Raw genomic sequence first — 22078 nt, 5'->3', positions numbered from 1 at the left:
TTGCTGTGGTCCCCTGAGGTTCCTTCTGCAGTAGACCACAGAGAACAGGGGGACAGAGGATCAAGGCCTGCCACTGTAACCAGAACCTGGACTCCAACCCACGCAGGTTTTGTAAGGACCTGTTAGGAAGGACACTTAAGAGCCCAATGACATTTCCCTGTCCCCTATCAAGATCCCGTGTTCCCTTGTCAGGCTCCAGGTGAACTTGGTAATCTCTCTCCTTCCATTCTGTAAGAGGCATCAACTCTTACAGAATGGAAAGGGAGAGCAAAAATTGCAGTGCCGAGCTTGAGGACGGGAGTGAGCCCATGTACGAGCTGACATAGTGCTTTACGTGTTTGTTCTACAGGTCTTGGGCAGAAGCCCTTCCTGCTGTGCTTACCCTAACCAGCCTGTTACCATCCTAGCATAGGGCAAGTGTGCAGGAGTGAGGGCAGCTGGTTCTCAGTGACAGTCTAAGAAATGTCTTGGAAGTCCGAAGCAGGAGGATGGCTGCAATCCAGGAGTTCAGGATCAGCTTGGGCAACATATTGAAATCCCATCTTCCCAAGTGGGGTTGGTGGGGATACAAGTGCTGAATCTAAGCTGGCTTCATTCCTACCAGCCTCCTGCTGACAGCCTGAAGAATCTGCCCTGATGTCACAGGCCTTGTCCAGTCTCCCCTCTACTGGAACATGGCCAAGATCCTCACTTCTACCTGGAGTACACTCTTCCTCACTGGGTCAGTCTCTGGGCTGTTGCTTTGTCCTGCCCTCTGATCACTATACCTTCAGCCTCATCTACCAGAATGCAGGTCATGAGTTCAGGGCCCAGGGTGCCAGTTCCTGTCCATCTCCCCAGTGCTCAGCCCAGAGGGGAAGGGGCAGGACAGGGGCTGTGCTAAGGGGATGCTGTCCTTGTTGGGGAAGAGTACTGGGTTGAACCAAATTCATGTTCACTCGGAGCCTAAGATTATGACCTTATTAGAGTGTTTGTAGGTATACTTAGTTGAAGAAGGAAGAGATCATACTGCAGTAAGTGGCCCCCATTCCAATATGAGACTGTTCCTTATAGGAGGGAGACAGACACACAGGGAATAAGGCCTTGTGACCATGGAGGCTGCCACAAGCCAAGGAATACCAGGAGCCCATGCAGCTGAAGAGGTAGCCTCCAGCACATCCCTGCCCATACCTTGACCGTAGACTTCTGGCCTCAGAACGGTGAGAGAATGCATTTATGTTGTTGCAAACACCCAGTTTGTGACCTGTCCTTGTACCTCAAGCTGGTTTCAATGATACCCATGAAGTGGAGCAGACTGATGGGAACAGATATAGGGCGAGTTGGACGGGTCCAGGCCCAGGTTCCTGGCTACACCGTTATGGGAGATGCCTGAGGTGAGGAGGCCCCTCAGGGAGGCATGGAGCTGGTACTAGGGGAGGCATAGTGGGGAACACAGGGAATGGGTAAGTGGAGGAAATGACAAGGGCACAGGTGGGACTGTTTGAGGATTTAATGGCAGGGGTTGAGTGGGGGGTCTCAGTTGATGCTTCTGCATGGAGTGTAGAATTTGTAAGAAGGGACATCTGGGGGAACAAGACACTGCTGGGCAGCATTAGGTTCCTTCCAGCTGGTGACCAGGAATGTTAACTGGTACTGAGGCTAGTATGGCCATGGGATCTCACATAGATGCACTTGACCACTTCCTCAAGTTCAGAGGAGCATGCTCATAGCCACTGGGGAGTGATTTGGCCACTGCCCCACTGAGGCCCATGGCTCCTCTCCACTATCCCTAACTTTTGTCCTGAGGAGTTCCATGACAGACTGATGGGCCACTCTTCTTCCTTCTGTGGAGGCTGGAGTGAAGGTGCCTCAGGTCCCATGGAGAGATTGGTGGCTCAGACAGGGCCTGTATTGGCCCAGGACAGTCATGGTGCATGTCATGGGTGCTTGATGGTTGAGGAATGTAGCTGGGCCCAGGGAGGGGTACTGATGGTGGTGGTGGCAGCAGTGGCGGCAACAGCAGCAGCAGCAGCAGCAAGGGGAAGATGGTGGTGGCCCAAGCCTGGGGTTGAGGAATGTGAGGCTATGGTCCCGAAGTCTTCCTGGTGTGGGGTTAGTCCTCCTGAGGTGAGGCAGGGTGATAGGAAGGACAAAGGGGGCAGAGGGCAGATGGAGTGGGTGCCTGGGGCTCAAAGCTTGTGGGGGTTCACCCACTTGTAGGTGCCCTCATACTGGAAGCCCACTCTCTTCATCAGCTCATCCGCCTCCACAGGGCCTCGGCTAGAAACAGGGCAGGTAGAGGACAAGAGGTGAGGAACCCGTGACCTTGATGTTCCCGGCTCGTCTCTGCTCCCCTAGTCCCTGTCCTTTCCTCACCTGCCATATGTGTAGGGGATGGGTTGGGGCTTTTCACGCTCAATCTTGTGCAGCAGTGGTGTGAAGATCCGCCAAGCCTCCCGGAGCTCATCACTGAGGGGATCAAGTGTAGCTTTGGTGGGGAGTGGGGCACACAGGGACGGAGGGAGAAGGCCGCCCCACTGCCTGGCATCCCATCCCCAATGATGCGGCTAGGGCTGAGCTTCTGGGGATCCTCACCTGCGTACAAAGTGCATCTGGCTCCCACAGAAGACATCCAGGATGAGGCGCTCATAGGCATCAGGAAGCTTCACGTTCTGTGGGGAGAGGGGGTTTGGTTGACACCATGGTGTATGGCCACCCAGGCCATCCCCTTGAGGCCTTTCCTGACCACCTTATCCCTGTGGGCACCTTGTATCTGTTGCCATAAGTCAGGTCCAGCTCTGACTCCTCAGGGTTGAAGAACATGCCAGGCTTCTTGGTCATCATCTTGGTATACACAGCTTCATTTGGCTGCACTCGGATCACTAGCTCGTTGCGCTTACACTGCTGGTGGAAGATGTCGCCAGCCACGTCGCGGAACTGCAGCCTCACCTCGGCCTTGCGCTCATTCAGGGCTTTGCCACAGCGTAGGATGAAGGGCACCCCTGGGTGGGGGCAGGGCTGGTCTCAGGACTGGCTCTCCCAGTAGTGTGGGGCCACACGTACAAATGAGTGACAACTCCACTCTAATATGTGCATGCAAATGTGTATGTGGTGTATGGCCAGGGCACCATGTCCCACACCCACCAGGCCTCTCCCTCCAGTATCCCCTACTGTTGAGCAGTGAGTGTGTCTGGCCCCACGAGAAGGGTCTCCACGAGGGAAAGCCCAGCCCTGACTTACCAGCCCCCAGAGGTGTAACCTACCATCCCACCGCTCATTCTCCACATAGAGGACGACAGCTGCAAAGGTAGCAGTGGTGGACCCACGGGGCACTGTGGGGTCATCCAGGTACCCTTTGGTGGCCTCACCCTCTCCACTGGGGTTCCCCACATACTGGCCCAGGACCACGTTGTCAGCCTGCACCTCTGAGATACATTTCAATACTTTGACCTGGGAGAAAGGCAGCGAGAGTGGGCCCTTGGGTAACAAGATGGGGTGCAGGACGGCAGGTGTGAGATGGCCACTGGGGACCTGGCACCTCCACCCACCTTCTCATCACGGACATCATCTGAGTCAGTGGAGGCAGGCTTCTCCATGGCCACCAGACACAGCATCTGCAGGAGGTGGTTCTGCATCACATCACTGGAGACAGAAGAGGCCAAAGCTCTGGTCAAGCAGCACGTTTAGGATGGAACGAAGGGATGAGGAATGGGCTCACTTTGTCCCCCCTCCCTGTTGGCTAGGTTCTCAGGAGCCCAGGGTCCCCAAACAAGGCTTTCCAGTGACAGGCTGTGAGACTTGCTTCCTGCTCCCCAATGTCTTCCAGGCCCCTTTAAAGCAAGAACCCCCTGGGATGTTTGGCTGGGTGGGGGTCCTACCCCTCTAGCCACATGTGGCAGCTCAGACAGTCAGATTTTTGGACTTCAGATTGTGAGGAAGAATCACCAGAACAGGGAGGAGTAGCCTGCAGGATGGCTGGATTTGTACTCCATGCCCTATGCTGGCCTCCTGGGAGCAAGAGACAGGTTCTTACCGGATAATCCCAAATTCATCAAAGTAGCCCCCACGGCCCTCAGTGCCAAAGGGCTCCTTGAAGGTGAGGATCACACAGGCAATATTGTCCCGGTTCCAGATGGGGCCAAAGATCCTGTTGGCAAATCTGTGGGGAGGTGGAAGAGTCCCCAAGTGGAATTGTCTTTGGCTTCTGCAGCACAGCGGTCAAATCTGAGTGGTCAGCTGGACTACACCCAGGCCTGGGGCCTACCACCCTCACCTACATTCTTGAGGAATTTGTCCTTGGGGCAACAGCAGGACAGGTGAGATTCCCCAAGCACCCACCATGGGCTTATTCCCTTATTCCCTTCCACCCAGTCCCTAGGCCAGGACTCGTCCCCACCTTAGCACCATGAGGTTCTGGACCATCTCCTTGCCCAGGTAGTGGTCGATGCGGTAGATCTGGTCCTCACGGAACAGGGATGAGATGTGGTTGGACAGCTGGTCAGAGCTCTGTAGGTCTCTCCCGAAGGGCTTCTCCACAATAATGCGGTTCCAGCCTCTGCCAGGAGCCCATAGCCATGTCACCCTGACCCTGTATCCAGGGAGCAGGGCCTCTGTCCTGTATTCCTAGGTGACTCGGGGAAGTTCTGCTAGGCTGGCCCTTGCCCTCCTTTCTCAGCACAGAGCCCTGTCACACCTGAGAACATTTTCTGTCCCCCTAGTTCTTAATACTGGGCTCAACATGTCAGAAGCCTTCCCAACACCTTCCTGGTGACTGAACAGCTTTCAGCCTAACCACTGTGGGTCCTACGGTGGCACTGCTGGCATATTTCTAGATGGCACTGTTCCTGTCTGGCCCCACACTGGGTGTTCAGTGGGTCAAGAGTGACCCAGTGGCTAGTGGGGGAGCAGGAGGAAGGGATGTCATCAAGGTAAGAGCTTCTCCACTGTCTTTTTTTTTTTTTTGGTATTGGGGATTAAAACCCAAGGGTGTTCTACCACTGAGCTACATCCCTAGTTTTTTAATTTTTTATTTTGAAACAAGGTCTTGCTAAATTGCCCAGGCTGGCCTCGAACTTATAAGCTAACTTGCCGACATTGACAATGAACTTGCCATCTTCCTGTCTCAAGATCCTGAGTCACTGGGATTAGAAGCTCGTGCCCATTTGTTTTAAAAAGAGGAAAGATCCTTTTCTATCCCTGCAGTGTGAACACGATTTTCCTCATTGAAAGCCAGGAAAGAGACTGTGGCGGGTCAGAAGTAGTTTATTGTGGAGCAACACTGCCACCTTGTGGGCATGGTAGGGACTCTGGGAAAACGTGAAATGCAAAAGAAAAAGTTAAGTGGCAGCGAGCATTTCATGGAGCAACACTGCCATCTTGTGGTTCTACAGGGAACTACTGCTAGGGACCATTTGATCTGTAACAAAGAACTTTGACCTTGCACGCAAACATGAGGCAGCATTTTTAATAAAGACTGTTAGAAAACTAGTGTATTTATAGCCTTTCCTTTTATTTGGAGAGCTAATTCACGTATAAACAAATGGGACATCCCCCCTCACCCTGGCTTCCCAGGCCAATGCTGGATCTGTGGCCAGGGCAGGCCAGATCAAGGCAGGTCAAACAAAGGGGACAGGGAGGAAGGGCAAAGGACAGTCCTTACGTCTGGCTCATGCAGGTCTCATGGATGTTCTTGGTGACAGCCTCATAAACGGTGGGTGGCAAGGCCAAGTAGAAGAGCCGGTTGGCCTGTGGCCCTTGGTGAAGGGCGTTCATATGGCTGTTGAGGTGCTTGAAGGAGGCTGGGTCATCATACTGGCCAGCCACATAGGAGTTGCGGGCAAAGAACTCCTCCAGCTTGGGCCTCTCCTCTGGGGTGGCCTGGGAGAGATGGGAAGACAGATAGACGTGATGTCAGCCCCTTTCTTCCACCTTCCTCAGAGTCCATGTCTGCTCTGTCCCAGGTAAGCAGAGGGTCTTGTGAACACTTGTCTCTTTTTTCCTACAGCCAGGATGGGCTTCTGTGGAGGCCTGGGAGGGCTCCCTGAGAAGTCAGTGGTCCTTGCCCTACACAGTGTTCAGTCTACCCCGCCAGGTTTGTGAATTCATGGGAGGGAGGCTGAGGTAGGCAGGACTACTGTGCAGACGGGGCATATAACCTGTATAAGCACCCCTGTATATCCCTAGCGTCCTTTTGCCCTGAGACAGAAGTTCTATTTCAAAAAAATATGACCTGGGAGAAATACAATGGAGAAAGACCTTTTACCAAAATCAGCACACCAAACTACATCTTGCTAAGAAAAACGTTCATCTGTAGGATTTCCTGTGGGGACAAGGTGCCCATGAGGGGGGAATCCTTTTTCTAGTTCGTGGCATATCCCAGTATGGCCCCAGAGCACAGCAGGGTAGACCGAGTAAATCTAAGTCAGAGGGGGGCTGGGAAATGGGTTTTCAGGCTAGAGGGACCCTTTTCCCTCTCTGTGCCAAGTTCTTCCTAGAATGGAGGAAGCAGCAAGGGTGGACAGGCAAACTTTTGGGTGGCTGACAAGTGGATGGTTTGGGGGCCCTCAAGGATGTGAGGCGCTAGGGCTTGAGTGCCAGGCAGCTGTCCTGAGGCAGTTCTCTCTCTCTGCCAGTCAAGCGAGGAAGGAGGAAGGGAAGCTGTCCTACAGATGGGATGGGGGGTTTCCCACTGGGCCACCTGGGGCTGGGGAAGAAGGCAGAACAAGGTTGGGGGACCCTGAAGCCACTCACTCTGAAGAAGGGCTCACTCTGCTTACGGATGTCATCCACTGTAAGACGGGAGCGAGCATAGCCCACAATGAAGGTGTCTTCGGGTAGAAGGCCATCTCGGAACAGCCACCTGAGGGCAGAGTACAGCTGTGGCCAGGCCAGGCCAGGCCAGAGAGGGCAGGACCAGGCCTTTCCCTGGTGGGGAGGCCCTGGGGTCAGCAGGGAATGCACTTACCAGATGGTGGGGTAGATCTTCTTCTTGGCCAAGTCGCCCTGTGACAAAGAGAACAGGTGTGGTCAGGAGAAGCTAGGAACATGACCTAGATCATCATTCCTCTTGGTGATGTGAGCACTCACTCAGGGTCACCACTCAGCCACAAGCTTATCTATCTTGTCCCCATACACTGCCACAGAAGCCCTGAGATTTGAGCCTGCTGCAGCCCTGCATCCTTGATCTGGAAGGCATGAGTGTATTTCCTGCATTCCCGGAAATTCAATTCATTAGAACTGAAAGATGATGAAGGTGCCACAGAGCAAACCGGTGAGATGTGACCTTAAACCTGGTATCAGCGAAAACAATAAGCTACCTATTCAATTTATGAAGTCAGGAAAAGCATAGCAAATAAGGAGAGCAAAAAAGGATAGCCCTCCCCCCAAATAAGGAAAGAAATGGTAAAAAAGAAAAGTTCATGAAATGGAAAACTAAGGAAAGGAAAAGATCGATGAAGCCAGAATTTGGTGTTTGAAAAAGACTACTAAAAGCCAAAAACCCCTGTGCCACCGTGGCTTTTTCAACAGGCACAAATAACTGGGGATACAATGGGACAAAACTCTACCTGGGAAGCACAGAAGAGAGTTTTATAAACAACTTCATTCCATTACTAACAACTTAGATGAGATGGACACATTCTACAGAAGTTCAACCTACAAAATGGAGCAAGGGAACTTAGCGGGGAGTGACCTTTCCACCAAGATAACGCCTGGCATTGCCAGTGGGTTCTATCAAATTAGGAAGAGAGAATTTTATTCTACAGACACAGGAAGGGGAACACTCCTGAAGCCACTTTCAGGTTCTTGCAGAACCTTGGCACTGAGATCTGATGAGACAGGCATGTGGGAAGCCCCTTCACATGCACACATGCAGATGTGAGAATCCTACAGAAAACATCAGCAAACCGAATCCTGTGATGTTAAAAGATGTAACACAAAAGAACCAAGGTGGGTTTATCTGGGAAATAAAAGATTGGTGTGATATGAAAACAAAAATCAGTGAGAATTTCATTAAGAGAATAAAGGAAAAAACTCTAAGAAATCTTTGCTTACTCCTATGTATTGATTTTTAAAATCTAGCAACCTTGCTAAACTCAAGAAATGTAGGTAGAGTTTCAGAGTATTATATATTCATGATGAAAATTCTTAGCAAAGTAGAACAAATGGGAACTCCCTTAACTTGATAAAGGGCATCTATGAAACACCCTACACACAATACGAATGGGAAACGTTGAAATAACTCCCTGCAAACAACCAGGAACAAGAAAAGAATATCTGCTACTGGTTCTTTAGCCAATGCTGAACCAGACAGTTCAACAAGGCAAGGAAATGAAAATGGCTTTAGGTTTGGAAAGGAAGAAATAAAACTGCCATTATTTGTCATGATGGTTTATCTATTAAAAACCCACCTGAAATTGATCTGCAGATAAAATTTTGGGATTAATGAGAGTTTAGCAAGGTTGCTAGGTTAAAAAAAATCAATAGGAGCAGGCAAAGATTTCTTAGGAAAGCAATAACCATAAAAATTGAACAATTAAGACTTCACCGAAATCAAAAACCGTCTCATCAAAAGATGCTATTAAGAACATGGAGGGGCAAGGGGTGGTTCAGTGGCAGAATGCATGCGTTGCATGCACAAGTCCCAGGGTTGGATCCCTAGCACCACAACAAAACAAACAAACAAACAAAAAACACAAGCCACAGACTGAGAGACAGTATTCACCCAACTTATCTGTATCCAGAATATACAAGCAGCTCCTACAACACAATAAGAAAACAACCCAATTAAAAATGGGTAAGCGTCTTGGCCAGATGCTTCACAAGGAAGAGAAATGAATGGCTACAAAACATTAAAAAATATTCAAGATTGTTAGTTGTCAAAAAAAACTGCAAATGATATACCACTTCACACTAGCTGGAATGACTGTAGTCCAGAAGCCTGATAACACCTAGGGTCGGTGTGGAACTCAGAGGTGGATGGAGACATGAGATGGTTGGGCACTTCCTAAGGCAGCTTAGTGGCCTCTCATCAAGAGAAGCTATTCCACTCCATGGTACTGCCCAGAGGAATGGAAGCAGGAGACCACACAGAAATCTGTGCATGAATGTTCATAGCAGTCTGACTCAAAACAGACCCAAACTGAAAACACCCCAAATGAATCAGCAGGTGAACAGACAAAGGCATATTACTCAGCAACAAAGGAACATGTTACAGATCCATGCAACACTGACCAGTCACAAAAAATATTATGCTGAGCCAAAGAACCCAGACGCAAGAGATTAAACCCTTGAGTTCACTTAAATAAAGTCCTAGAATGGGCAACTCTAGTCTATTATTACAGGAATTAAATCAGTGGTTTCCTGGAACAGGGGGTGGGGTGGTTGGGAAGAGGCACCCAAGAACTTTTTTGGGCAGATGGATATGTCATCTGTGCACTGTCATGTGTTCTCAAAAGAGTGACAAAATAATCACTGAACAGAGGGTGGGGAGTGGGTTAGAAATTACCCTGGGGGTGCAGTGACTGTAAGGTGGTGCTTCTAGAATGCAGATCACATTCTGTTTTTCGATGTGGTAGAAGGTATGTGGGTGTGTCAAGTTTGTGAACAGTCATCAGGCTGTCCCCTTATGGCCTGTATTCTTTTCAACATTTATTTCAATAAAACATTATAAAATATTAATAGGCTCACGTCACTTGCCTTCAATATTTACTAGCAACGAGAAGTTGGAGGGGACAAAAAGCAATTTAAAGCAGTACCACTTTCAAAAGTAAATGTTATTTTGGTATAGGGATTGACACCGGGGTGCTCTACCATTGAGCTACATCCCCAGCCCTTTTGTTAAACATTTTTTGCAGTTGTAGGGGGACAGAATGTCTTTATTTTATTATTTATTTATTTTATATGGCACTAAGGATCAAACTCAGTGCCTCACATGTGCTAGACAAACACTATGCCACTGAGCTACAGCCCCAGTACCCCAGCCCTTATTTTTTTATTTTGGGACACAGCTTCCCTAAGTTGCCCAAGGTGGCCTGGAACTTTCCATCCTCCTGCCTCAGCCTCCTAAGTCACTAGGATTACAGGTGCACACCACAAAAGTAAATGCTATAAAAAACCTAGAAACAGAGCCAGCCATGGTGGTGCGTGCTTGTAATCCCAGCTGCTCAGAGGGCTGAGGAAGGACTGCAAATTGGAGACCACACTGGGCAACTCAGTGTGACCCTGTCTCAAAATAAAAAATAAAGAGCTGGGGATGTGGCTCAGTAGTAGAGCACTCAATTCTCAGTACTGCCAGAAAAAGAAAAAGAAAAAGAACTAGATATAAATGTTCAGGCGCACTACAGAGAAAATGATACAACTCCATTAAAATCACCAAGTGAACACCTCATGCTCTTGGGCAGCAGAAGCACCAGGAAGAATCACAACATCTCTCCTCTCCAAGTCCATCTGCTCATCCAGTTCAGTCACCTAGTTACCATCGACAGCCCAACAAGCTTTAATTTTGTAACCCGACTAACAAGATAGAAGAGGAAGGGGCAGAAATGACCAGTACACTCTTAAAGAAGAATGGAACAAGGCACCTGCCCTTTCATCTCAGACCCTATAATCAAGAGTGTGGGAAGGTCTGGGCTGTGAACCCACATTTCATGAGGCACTGCCACTCTGTGGGAAGAGGTGAGTGGGTGGCACAGGCACAAAGCACTGGCCCAACCCAGATCTCAACTCAACCCAGAGAGAAAATCCATCTCCGGGAATAAATGACTTGAATATTCATGAAAAATTAAGTTGTAGAAACCTTCCCTGCATTGTATCTTTAAAAATTTTTTTTTTACTTGTCAATGGATCTTTTATTCATTTATATGTGGTGCTGAGTATTGAACCCAGGGCCTCACACATGCCAGGCAAGTGCTCTACCACTGAGCCACAACTCCAGCCCTGCTGCATTGTATCTTGATTTAAAAAAAAAAATAAAAATACTGCTGGGCATAGTGGTGCATGCCTGTAATCCAAGCTACTTGGGAGACTGAAGCAGAAGGATTGCAAGTTTGAGGCTGGCCTCAGCAACTTAGTGAGACCCTGTCTCAAAACAACAGAAAGGGCTGGCGATGTAGGTCAGTGGAAAAGCAGCCTTGAGTTCAACCTCTGGTACTAAAACCAAACCAAACCAAACCAAAACAACGACAAAAAAACCCCAAACCAAAACCATACAAAAACAAAACAAACCCATATGAACCTCTGGGATCTTGGGCTAGGTGGCCTCCCTGGCCCACAATGCTGCGATGACTGTCTTCAGGATAATGTCCCAGAACTGCTGCCAGCTGGACTCTGACTGCCTGGTGGACCTCCTCATGCATCTGCACACCCATCAATCCCCCATCTGATGCCAAGTTTGGCCACCCAAGGGCCTACTCATTGTTCTCCAAAGCCATTTGGATCTCTGCTGGGTGAAGCTTCTAACCTACCATATCCTATGGTTGCCCTTTCTGGTTCCTCAAGATCTAGCTCAGATGACTCCCCAACCCTGCGGCAGGGGCTCCCCCAACATGACTCTCAGTTTCTCAGTGCATTGTCAATGCCTGCCTCTGGCTTTCTCCCCTCAGTGGGGCTGGGAGGGACACCGCACATGTCTGCATGGTTTGATGTCGACTCCACATGCTCCAGAAAGGGCCAGCTTGCTGGGAACTAGACCCTGAAATAAACAGTAGGAATCCCAGCCTGCAAAATGCTGTAAGTGCAATGTTTGCTTATGATAAAATTCCAACCAACTGGGAGGAATCAGGACAGACTCCAGGCCACGTATTGGAGGCAGGGGATTGGTTTGCTGAGTCACAGTTGCTCTGCATCCAGAGCTGTTTCTTTTTGTGTTCCCTTTGGGATTAACTAGAGATAGAACCTGCTTGCCTTGTTTCAGCTCAGTCCCTGCAACTGACAATCTGCTGGCTCCAAGTCACCCAAAGGAGAGCTGAGGTAGGACCAAGAATAGTGGGGGTGGTGGGCAGCCACTCTCTTCAGGGCTGGGGTGGCCCTGTCCTCTCTGCTGTTCTGGAGCAAGGAATACAGGGAGACATAAAACCTAAACACGTGTGGGGGTGGGCACAATTACAGCAGGTGAAGCCTCTCAGGTTTGCCACCCCCTTGCTTTGCCCAAGAATCATTGTGGGGAAGGGGTCTACCCAAGGACAAACTGCACCTCAGTAGAAGCAGGATAGGGCAAAGGGACCTGGGCTGCCACTTGGCCTCAACCTCCTGTTTTATAAACCCAAATCACTGCAACCCTTTGTTCTGGTGTGAGGGTTTTAGGGTGGAGGCCCAACAGGAGTAAGCCATCCTGTCCCAAAGAATAGCTGGCATCAAGGATACACTTAGTTTCCCAAGGTGGAGCCCTGGGCTTTGGTGGAGGCCCAGCTGGCTCCTTACCACTGGGGTGAGGGAACCTGGGGCTGCGAAGGTAGGTTCAGGCAGGAAAAACTAACAAAAGGGCCTCCCTCCTACACTCTGGGGCTCTTGAGTCACCAGGCCTTTGGCAGAATGCCAACATCATCGTCATCATGATACGGCAAGAATCTTATCGGCCCAAGGGGGGCAGCCAGCCCTGAAGTGTCCCAAGAAGAGGGAAGGGCTGGGGCAGCAGGGTCACACATCATGCCATGGTCATCACAGTCCAGGTGGGGAAAATGAGGCACAGGGAGGAGAGGGCCCTGCCACCCATGTGGACTCCTAGTGGGATACTCTTTCCCTTGCCCCTATGGGTGAAGGAAGTGTCACTCTCCAGCTTTGCCAAAGTCCCCAAGCGGGGAAACCTTGAGTGGCTGAAAGCCCACTTGGTAACTGAGGCAGTGTCAGAACACTCCCAGGAAGGAAGCTGGGCATGTGGGTGAGGGTTGGGTAAGCCTGCCAGAGAGGAAGTGGCAGAGGATGGCCATTTGGACCCAGCTGGCCTTGGGGTGTCCTGCTTGCCCAGCTGCTGGCCTCCTTTTGGTTTCTAGGTCATACTGGGCTTGTTCCTGATTTAGGGCTATGGGTGCTTGCTCTTCCTTTTACTGGGAGGCACCCTCGGCCCTCACCTGAAGGCCTCACTCTCCAGGTCCTCTTCATGGGACCCGTGTGCTGAAGGGGCAGGGGACACGGGGCCCATTTGTGGCTTCTTTCTTGTGAGCCCCTCTGGACTCTTCTTGGTCTGCTTACTCTCTTTGGGTCTCTAGCTCCCCAGTCTACAGGCTCCATGAGGAAGGGGCTGTGGCTGTTGTGGTTTGGAAGAGGTACTTGACTGCTACTGGTTTCTCAGAACAGCTGGTACTCAGCCTACGTCCCACAGCAAGTGAGCTGCCAGGTATGGAAGGAGGCTTGAGGATGGGAGCTGCTCTGGGTGCTGTCTGGGCATAGAAGCCCCTGCATGTACTCCAGGCCTTCTCTGTAGGTGGGGGGAGAAACAATGGGGCACTTCAGAAGATCCCTGTCTTCTCCACTCCCCTCTGCTGGAGCCAGCACTTACCATTTCTGTTCCAGAAGCCTCTTGTTCTCACTCCCAGAGCACAGGAGAGCAAAGGGGAACCCTACTGATTGCAGTCAGACACAGTTGCCTAACCCAAGGCCAGCAGGAACTCACATAATCAGCCTAAGAAGGTGAAGACCTGGTTTGCTAGGTGAAATACTGAGGGAGACGGGGAGACACAGAGACAGACACACACACACACACTTGCTCTAGTCATACAGCAAGCTTGGATGCTCTCAGTGAGGTACCCAAGAGCCGAGGGCCTGGAGTTATGATCCATCATTGTGGTCTGGGTCACTATTGGCCTAGGTTTGTGAGAACATGGGGTAGGAATGGGGAAGGGAAATCATCCTTAGTTACTTTCTGCTCCAGTCTGATCCTTGAAATGAGGGCCTATGGTCAGAGTCCTAGGTGTTAAGGTTTGTGGCTGACACAGGTATGGCTCCTCAAATGGGACCAGGGCTAAGGCCAAGCCCATCCCACTGTGTGCCCCAACTAGGTATCTCCTGGGGACCTTGGTGTTACCAGGTGACAGTGCTTGGGGTGGCCTGTACTTGCTTTTCCAGTGGCAATGCCCTTTTCTCTTGCTCTCCTCCTCATTCTTTTCTAAGTTATGATCAGAAATACAAAGATGGGCTGGACATGGTGGTGCATACCTGTAATCTCAGGTACTGGCGAGACTAAGGCAGGAGGATCTCAGTAACTTAGCAAAATCCTATCTCAAAACCAAAAGGGTGGGCTGGGGAGATAGCTCAACTGGTAGAGTGCTTGCCTCACAAGCACAAGGCCCTGAGTTTGATCCCCAGTTCCGCAAAAAAAAAAAAAAAAAAAAAAAAAAAAGTAAAAGAAAAAAAAAAAAAAAAAAAAACCAAAAGGGCTAGGGTGTAGCTCAGAGGTAGAGTGCTCTTCAGTTCAATCCCCACTATCAGAGGGGGAAGAAAGAAATACAATGGTGGCAGCAGGGAGCAGGTTTGAAAAGCAGGTGGCAGTGAATAAAGAACTATAGATTTGCTCCAGCATGGAGGGGCTCACTACATGCATGGTGCTGAGCCTGCCTTGTCAAGAGCTAACTGTGTACTGATGGAGTACACAGTAAGTTCAAGATTACACAGTAAGTTAAGGGTGAAGATAGTCACACACTTTTGAGCAGAATTTTGGGCACATCTAGGCTTAAAAGCAAACAACTGAAACCACTTTTGCCATCAAACCTTGGTCCAGTCAGTCCTTCTACTTGTCTTGCTGCCACATAGCACACAAGGGAGGGTGCTCTTGTTAGGGGCAACAGATCCACAGGCCACCCCTCCTTTTCCTGCCCCACCATGTACTGTCAATATGTAATACCTCTGCCTTTGCTTCTATTCTTTGGCCTTTCCTATCAGAGCAAAATGGCAGTTGTGCCAGCTAGACAACTGGGGCCAGGTGGGGTGGGCAGAGCTCCTTGGGAGGCTTTTGAAGTTGTGGCAAAGAGGAAGTTTTCAAAGACCCAGTATTTGTGACCAGGGAACTTCATTGGTAGAGAGAGAAGACGCAGAGATGGGGCTCCAGATCTTACTTCTGGAACTGACCTTGTGACATTTGTCAAGTCAAAAACTGGTTTGAAAAAAATACAGAATGAATAGCATTCCCTGTTTGCATCTCAGTTTTTCCCACTGAGAAGGAAGAAGTTCAACAACATGGTCCCTTAAGACCTGGCAACTCTAGGACTTCTGTCTACACTGAATGGGTGATCAGATTTTAGAAACATCTCAAAAGTATGTGTATACCAGGTAGTGCAGGGATGGTAGTGGCAAACGGGCAGGGGAAACAGGTAGAACTCAATCTATTCAAGCCCATGCAGCCCCACAACTCTCAATCAGGAAAGCTGAGGCACAGAGTGGGAAGTGCTTTGCACAATGCCACACTTGAAGTCTGACTTTTCAGTTCTGGGGCCTGGGGGAGACTCACCGATGCACCCATGATGATGAATATGTGTGTCTCAGCCTGGTGGAAAGCGTCACCCTGGTACAGCTCTTCCCGCAGGATCCCGCACACCTGGGTCCGACTCAGGGCCACCTGCTCTGCCATGGTGCTCTCTGGTGAAAGAAAGCCTCCTTGACAAGGTAGAACAGAAGAGCTCTGACAAGTTGGTCTCCTTCTTGAGGGGTCCTTTGGGTCCTTACCGTGCTCTTGGTAGATTAATGAAACCACTCTCTGGGAATGGGCGGGGTGGGGGTGGGGCAGCAGGGTCGGTGGGTTAGACACTGCTGCCTCTGGGTTCCAGTCTTACTCTCTCATGCTGCCTTTTTTCAGGGTGTACATTACAAAATTACTCAAAGCATGAATGGATTTCAGCTAGAGCATTAATTCTGGGCCACCGGATAAAAATCCTGCTAGAGCATCGCATTACATGCTCGGGACCATCTCGTTGCGGACTTTGCCAGAAACTCCACAATGAACTGGAGCGCGTTAGATGGTGCAGATGATGGAGTTTAGCCAAGCAGGGCGATTCTGGCAAGTCTTCTACTCTCTCAGGGTCTTGCCTTCAAGGTTCCAATGGGGGACGTGCGGGTTACAAAGGGATCAGTTAAGACCATCTAGAAAAATAGCGCGTATTAAAAGGCCGCGTGGTGCAGCCGCGGGCAGCACGCCCCTCTGCCGGTGCGGCGCTTGCCCGCCCCGTTACCTGCGCCTCGTCGCCGTCGCCCGCAGCGCTCGCAGCCCCGGAGTGTACGGTCGTTTCCGGGGATCGAGCCCCGTCGGCCCATTTAACCAGCGGGGGCGGGCGCCTAGGCTGAGCTGACCGGCCTCAGGCGAGGCGCGCGGGGCGGGGCCTTGCCGGCCCATCTCCAGAGGGAGAGGAGGGGCGAGGATAAGTGCGCGCGCATCCCTGACCAGCCCTGCGCGCGAACAGCCCCGCCCCTCGGACACCTGCACAGGAGGCCGATCCACCCACAGCCTGCTGTCGTCGCTGCCCAAGATCAAGATGCTTCGTGGGCACGGGGGCAGCCCCATGCAGTTTCCCCGCGTCCCTACTGCCAGACCGGCCTCAGCCTACAGTCTGGTTTTCTACTTCCGCCGGCAGCGTGGCCACGCCCCCCGGCACCCTTCTGGCTCCTGGGCGGGGCCTTTTGCTGCCTGGTCCTGGCCCCTCCCGTGTCGGGGGTGCAGAGAAACGCCCAGCGTCTGAATGCGCTGCCTTCAGACTAGGGGTGGTGTACACGGTGACGCCCCAAAAAGAAGAGGGTGGTGCTTATCCCTGGGCAGTGTTCTGCCTCCTAGCTTAGGCTTGCGGGTTCGGGCTTCCCTCGAGCAGGAAGCGGCCTTCCCTTGGCCTTGCATCTCTTGCCGGCCTCCTGCACTCTTGGGGGTCAGGGATTGTGTGTTTTACTTCCGGATCTCACGGCAACGACGCCGGAAGCCGGAAGCGGGGATTTCCACAGCCGGGAAGGGAAAGGCGGCCGCCCGATCGGGGACTTTCTCCTAGAGTCCGGGCCCTGGAATTCTCGCAACCCGCTGCTTCAGCCCTTCTCACGTCTGACCGACTTTGGTGACAGGTGTGGCCCTCTTCTCCCAAGACAGGGTTCCATCGGCGGGTGTTCTGCTGCCTCTGAAATGCCTCCTGATGTCCAGGCTTCCCACTCCTTTTGGGCCCTATCGGTTCCGGCCGCGCGCTTCTAGAACACCAGGACCCAGGTTACTTGGGCGGCGAGTGGGACTGGTTCTGCTCCTCCCACCGCTGCAGCAGTCTGTCTCACTATATCCCTAGTGCGAGAACTCTTCTAGTCCAGAGACATTTCCTGTTCATCAAATTCGAGTGCACTTGAAATCTTTAAAAAGGACTGGAGTATAGCTTGGCAGCTGTGACTTACTCCATGCGCCTCACTTTGCTCACTTGCAAAACGATAACTGACTACCTGCCCTCCCTCACACCGTTTCTGTGACCTGAGAACGAATGGGCCGTCTTGATATATTCTAGAAACTCAGAGGAGGGGCAGAAGGAGGAATGGGGAGACCAGATGGTATAGGACCTTGTAGGCCTTTGGCTACAAAGGGGAACCAAGGTAGGGTTCATGGTAGAGGAGTGATCTGTGTGCCTGTTTTGGGTACTGGGGATTGAACCCAGAGGCACTCTACCACTGAGCTACATCCCAAGCTCATTTTACTTTTTGTTTTGAGACAGGGTCTTGCTAAGTTGCTCAGACTAGCCTTGCACTTGCTATCCTCCTGCCTCGGCCTCTTGAGTACCTCTACAGTATCTGGGTTTACAAGTGTACACCACCACACCAGCCTGAATTACCTTTTAGGCAGATCGTTATAGCCACTGTGAGGACAGTGCACTGTAGGGGCCAAGACTAGAAGCAGGATGATGTGTTAAGAAGTTATTGCAGTAGTCCAGGTGTGAGAGACAATGGTACTATGAACATTTTATTAAAATGTAAACAAGTAGAAAGATTAGTAAATTCCATGTACCCATTTCCCACCTTTCAGCAGTTATCAACTAGTGACTAATTGTGTTTAATCTATACTCCTGACAATCCTCTTCCATTACCATCATTTTCAATAACAGTTTTTTTGAGATATAATTTGCACACTAAACAATTGACCAGTGCACAGTTTGACAGTTTTTAGCATATTCACTACTAATTCAAGAACATTTTCATCACCCTATAAAGGAGCCCTGGACCCTTTAAGCACCCTTCTGGCCTCACTCACCTCATCTCCTTAAGTAGCCTGGAAACTGCTTTTTGTCTGTGTGGATTTGTCTATTTTGTAGATTTCTGATAAATGGAATCATACAATATGTGCTCTTTTGTAACTTTTCTTTTTCTTACCATAATGTTTGGAAGATTTATTCATGTTGTAGCATGTGGCTGTACTAAATTTTGTTTATTAATCAGTTGATGGAAATTTGGGTTGTTTTCACTCTTTGGCTGCTTTGAGTAATGCCACTATGAACATTCATATGTGGATGTATTTTAATTTCTCTTGGGTATATACTTAGGAGTTCCCCATTTACTTATTTATTTATTTGGTACTGGGGATCTAACCCAGGGTGCTTTACCACTGAGCTACATCCCTGACCTTTTAATGTTTTATTTATTTTTTATTTTGAGAGGGGATCTCTCACTAAGTTTCTCAAGCTGGCCTGCTGCCTCAGCCACCCAAGTCACTGGGATTTTAGGTGTGCATCACCATGCCTGGTTTCCCCTTTATTTATACTTATTTATTTATTTTTTGTGATGCTGGGAATCAGACTCGGGGTCTCATGGATGCTAGGCAAGTGCTGTACCACTGACATATATTCTTAGTTCCAAGAACTTAGTTTTGAGAGGACTACTAGACATTCAAATAGGTATATCAAGTTTGATACGTGATTCTGGAATTCAGGAAAGAGGTCTGTTTTGGGGTATTATTCACATTAATATTGGGTTAAAGCTATGACGCTGGATGGAATGACTATAGGAGTGAGTGTAGTTAGAGAAGAGAAGTGGTTCCAGCACAGCTCTGGGTACCTCCATATGAAATGATGAGAACTCAGTGAAAGAGCCTGAGCAGGATCAGCCTTTGAGGTGGGAAGGACACCAAGAGAGTGGGCTGTTATGGAAGCTGAAAAAAGAAAGTACATGAAGGAAGATGAAGAAGTCAGGTCAGCTGCTGTGTTTGGGTCAGTGGGTTATAGGTGGGATGTTATCAGTGCTAACAATCAAAACAACCAAAAAATTTTTTTTTGATTTTTTTTTTTTTTTGGAATTGAACCCAGGGGCCCTTTGCCACTGAGCTACATCCCCAGTTCTTCTTATTTTTTATTTTGAGACAGGGTCTAACTTGCTGAGGCTGGCCTCAAACTTGGGATCCTCCTGTCTCAGCCTCCTGAGCTGCTGAGATTATAGATGCGTACCATCAGGCCCAGCAAAACAGCCAAATTTAATCAGTGTTAAAGTCAACCTTCCTAGCCTCAGGCTTGCTGCTGGAAACTTACATTGGGGTTGGCCTCCACTTCTGGTAGTCAGTCTTGGGTGGATCTAGAATGGTGGATCTGGTGCTTCTCCTCATGGTCTACATCTATGAACCAAAGCAGCTCACTCTGCTCTGCTATCTCAGGTACTGACACAGATTTCTCAGTACATGTCAGATACCAGAAGTTTTTCTTACCCCTATCCTCCCAACTCTAGGGAGGCCTTCTTGAAGCCCCTCTTATATGTATGAGTTTCTGTGGCTGCCATAGAAATAACAAGCTAGGTGACTTAAAACAACAGAAATTTAATCTTTCATTTTTGGAGGCTGGAAGTTCAAAATCAGAGGGCGAACAAGGCCAGACTCCCTCTGCAGATCCTAGGAGAGGATCCTCCCTTGTCTTTTCTAGCTGCTGGTGGCCCGGTTGTTCCTTGGCTTGTTCTCACATCACTCCCATCTCTATATGGCCTCCTCTCTGTGTGTTTCTCTTTATTTTCTACTTTCTCTTCTCTTACGGGACACTTGTTACTGAGTCAGGGTCCACCCACATAACCCAGGATGATATCTTGAGATCCTTGATTAAACTACTTCTGCAAAGACCTGTTTTCTAAATAAAGTCACATTAATAGATTTCAGGGGTTAGGCTATGGTCATAATATTTTTTGTACCAAAGATTGAACTCAGGGGTGCTTTACTACTGAGCCACATCCCCAGCCCTTTTTTTATTTTGACAGGGTCTTGCTAAGTTTCTTAGGGTCTTGCCAAGTTGCTGAGACTGGCCATCCTCCCAACTCAGCCTTCCAAGCTGCTGGGATTATAGGCATGCTCTGTTGTGCCTGGCCGTGGTCATATCCTTTTTGGGGCTGTTCAACTCATCACACTAGGTGAGGATGAGGGACTGTGATCCTCCACTTCTGCTTAGAAGTGTGGGGAGGGGTAGGGTAGGATTCCCAGAATACTGGCATGTGTCCTCTACAAATAATCCTCTCCCTTTGGATTTTTTTTTTTTTGTGGTAATGGGCCTTGTGCATGCTAGGTAAGCACTGTGTCATTGATCTATATCCCCAGTCTTAATCCCCTCCCATTGGTGTGGGAGTGTTTGCTACCTCTTACACCAAAACCCCATTTCAGCATCTGGTTACAGTAGATGAAGTGGTTGGCATTCAGCTGCAAATGTGGGCCCAGGGCTTCTGCACAGAGTAGACTCCTTGTCCTTCTGGGTAAGAGAATTCTGCATGCTCTCATGTGATGCATACTTTTCTCTTCTAGACACTGACTTGTTGGATGAGCAGGCATCTCTGGAAGAATCAGCTGTGTGAGATGGTGCAGCCCAGTGGTGGCCCAGCAGGGGACCAGGACGTGCTGGGTGAAGAGTCTTCTCTGGGAAAGCCGGCCATGCTACATCTGCATTCAGAGCAGGGTATCCCTGAGACCCTCCAGCGCTGTCTGGAGGAGAATCAAGAGCTTCGAGGTGAGTCCAGTGGTGGGGGTGGTAGGGTGGAGTGGAGGGCTTATTCCTCTCATCTGCACCTTTGTGTTTGCTGGGTCTTGATGGGTATGTTCCTGAGAGCAGGCTAGCATTTCAAACTTAGTTACCCTCTGACTTGGTTTTAGTTGGGATTTGTTGGAAGTACACTCAGGTACAGATTAGTGTGCAGGAAATGTTTTTTTTTTTTTTTTTTTTTTTTTTTTTTTGGTACCAGGGATTGAATCCAGGGGCTCTTAACCACTGAGCCATATACCTAGCCCTATCTATTTTTTATTTACAGACAGGGTCTTGCTAAGTTGCTTAGGGCCTCACTAAGTTGCTGAGGTTGGGTTTGAACTCGTGATCCTCCTACCTCAGCCTCCCTAACTGCTAGGATTATCGGTGCATGCCAGCCACACCTGGCTAAGGAAATGTATTTAGAGTGTTCTGAGGACTGATATTGGAAAAGAAAAGGACAGGGAAAGAAGCAGGGTTTGGCAGAGAGAGAAGTGGGCTGTGGGTACAGGGAGCCCTGGAGCTGGAGTGACCTTTCGTAGTCGAGCCAGACTTGGCCAGGCCTCTATATCCGTGCAGTGATAAATCATTAACTATTGTCCATCCTGGAAGTGGGTAGTACCAGATACTGTGGGTGAGGCTTGGCTTCTGACTGGGACAGTGGCTCTCTGGAGCAACTGAGGCAGTCCTCTGAAGGCGTCAGCAGAAGGCCGCCTGTCCTCTAGTGTGGTTGTGCACCAGTGTTTTCCTGGGTCAGCATCCATGTCTCCATGACAGTTCTGCTCGTCCTTGTGCTGCTCAACTCCACTGACATTCAGGGAGCAGATGCACATCCCCACATGCCCCCCACCAAGTGGAACATCCTCGTCTCCCCTCTCCTTATCCTTTTTCTTTTAGCTCATGATCATGCCACATGGTTTTGGGGGGTGGTCTTCCTCCTCTGGCCTGCTAGTCCTTTGGTTTGAGTGGGCCCTAAGTACCCAGGTGGCCTCTAGTTAATAAGGACACTTGCTTGTAGGGACTTTGAAATGGTCTGGCCCAGAATTGCTGGAGGAGGGGGAGGTACTGGGATTGGTGGGGCACCCAGCACCTTTTGTTTTCACTCTGGTTCCCAAATCTGTTTTTATTTTTTCTGGTTTTGGGGATTGAACCTGGGAGTGTTCTACCACTGAACTACAAGCTTAGCCCTT

The 22078-nt window shown here is 49.8% G+C and overlaps 2 protein-coding genes across 9 annotated transcripts in view; one reads left to right on the top strand and one right to left on the bottom strand.

Annotated features, from left to right (window-relative positions):
- Window positions 1-1477: 1477 nt before the first annotated feature.
- On the bottom strand, window positions 1478-16591 carry G6PD (glucose-6-phosphate dehydrogenase). 4 transcript variants are annotated; one of them, XM_079124768.1, is made up of 13 exons: window positions 16379-16591; window positions 15416-15561; window positions 6944-6981; window positions 6730-6838; window positions 5639-5856; window positions 4376-4534; window positions 4013-4138; window positions 3528-3621; window positions 3243-3429; window positions 2746-2981; window positions 2575-2651; window positions 2356-2448; window positions 1478-2259 (listed from the first exon to the last, which is right to left on the bottom strand). In XM_079124768.1, the coding sequence occupies exons 2-13, from the start codon at window positions 15533-15535 to the stop codon at window positions 2169-2171; spliced, it is 1548 nt and encodes a 515-aa protein (XP_078980894.1). In that variant the 5' UTR covers window positions 15536-15561; window positions 16379-16591; the 3' UTR covers window positions 1478-2168. The 4 variants fall into 4 exon arrangements, with proteins under 4 accessions (XP_078980894.1, XP_078980893.1, XP_078980891.1 ...); XM_079124767.1 differs by having other exon boundaries at window positions 15416-15543; window positions 16379-16590; XM_079124765.1 differs by lacking the exon at window positions 16379-16591 and adding an exon at window positions 16134-16298.
- Window positions 16592-16877: 286 nt separating this feature from the next.
- Window positions 16878-22078, top strand: part of IKBKG (inhibitor of nuclear factor kappa B kinase regulatory subunit gamma) — a 28220-nt gene continuing 23019 nt past the window's right edge. For 2 of the 5 annotated variants that reach the window (XM_079124777.1, XM_079124778.1), the window contains exons 1-2: window positions 16879-17004; window positions 20675-20876. In XM_079124777.1, coding sequence (XP_078980903.1) covers window positions 20690-20876 — 187 coding nt within the window. In that variant the 5' untranslated portion in view covers window positions 16879-17004; window positions 20675-20689. Of the gene's footprint in view, window positions 17005-17032; window positions 17512-20674; window positions 20877-22078 lie in introns of those variants that run through there. The other 3 variants (XM_079124779.1, XM_079124775.1, XM_079124776.1) reach the window with 3 other exon arrangements.

Source organism: Sciurus vulgaris (genome assembly GCF_902686455.1).
Source record: "Sciurus vulgaris genome assembly, chromosome: X".
Taxonomy (NCBI): Eukaryota; Metazoa; Chordata; class Mammalia; order Rodentia; family Sciuridae; genus Sciurus; species Sciurus vulgaris.
This window is presented reverse-complemented; position numbering and strand designations above follow the sequence as displayed.

Bases quoted from the DNA above. Each gene is read 5' to 3' on its own strand.
- G6PD (XM_079124765.1), bottom strand. From the start codon at position 16,215: ATGGGCCGACGGGGCTCGATCCCCGGAAACGACCGTACACTCCGGGGC. The intron at 15,562-16,133 runs GTAACGGGGCGG...TACCTTGTCAAG, and splicing joins GCGACGGCGACGAGGCGCAG to GAGGCTTTCTTTCACCAGAG. The intron at 4,535-5,638 runs GTAAGGACTGTC...GGCTCCTGGCAG, and splicing joins GAGACCTGCATGAGCCAGAC to AGGCTGGAACCGCATTATTG.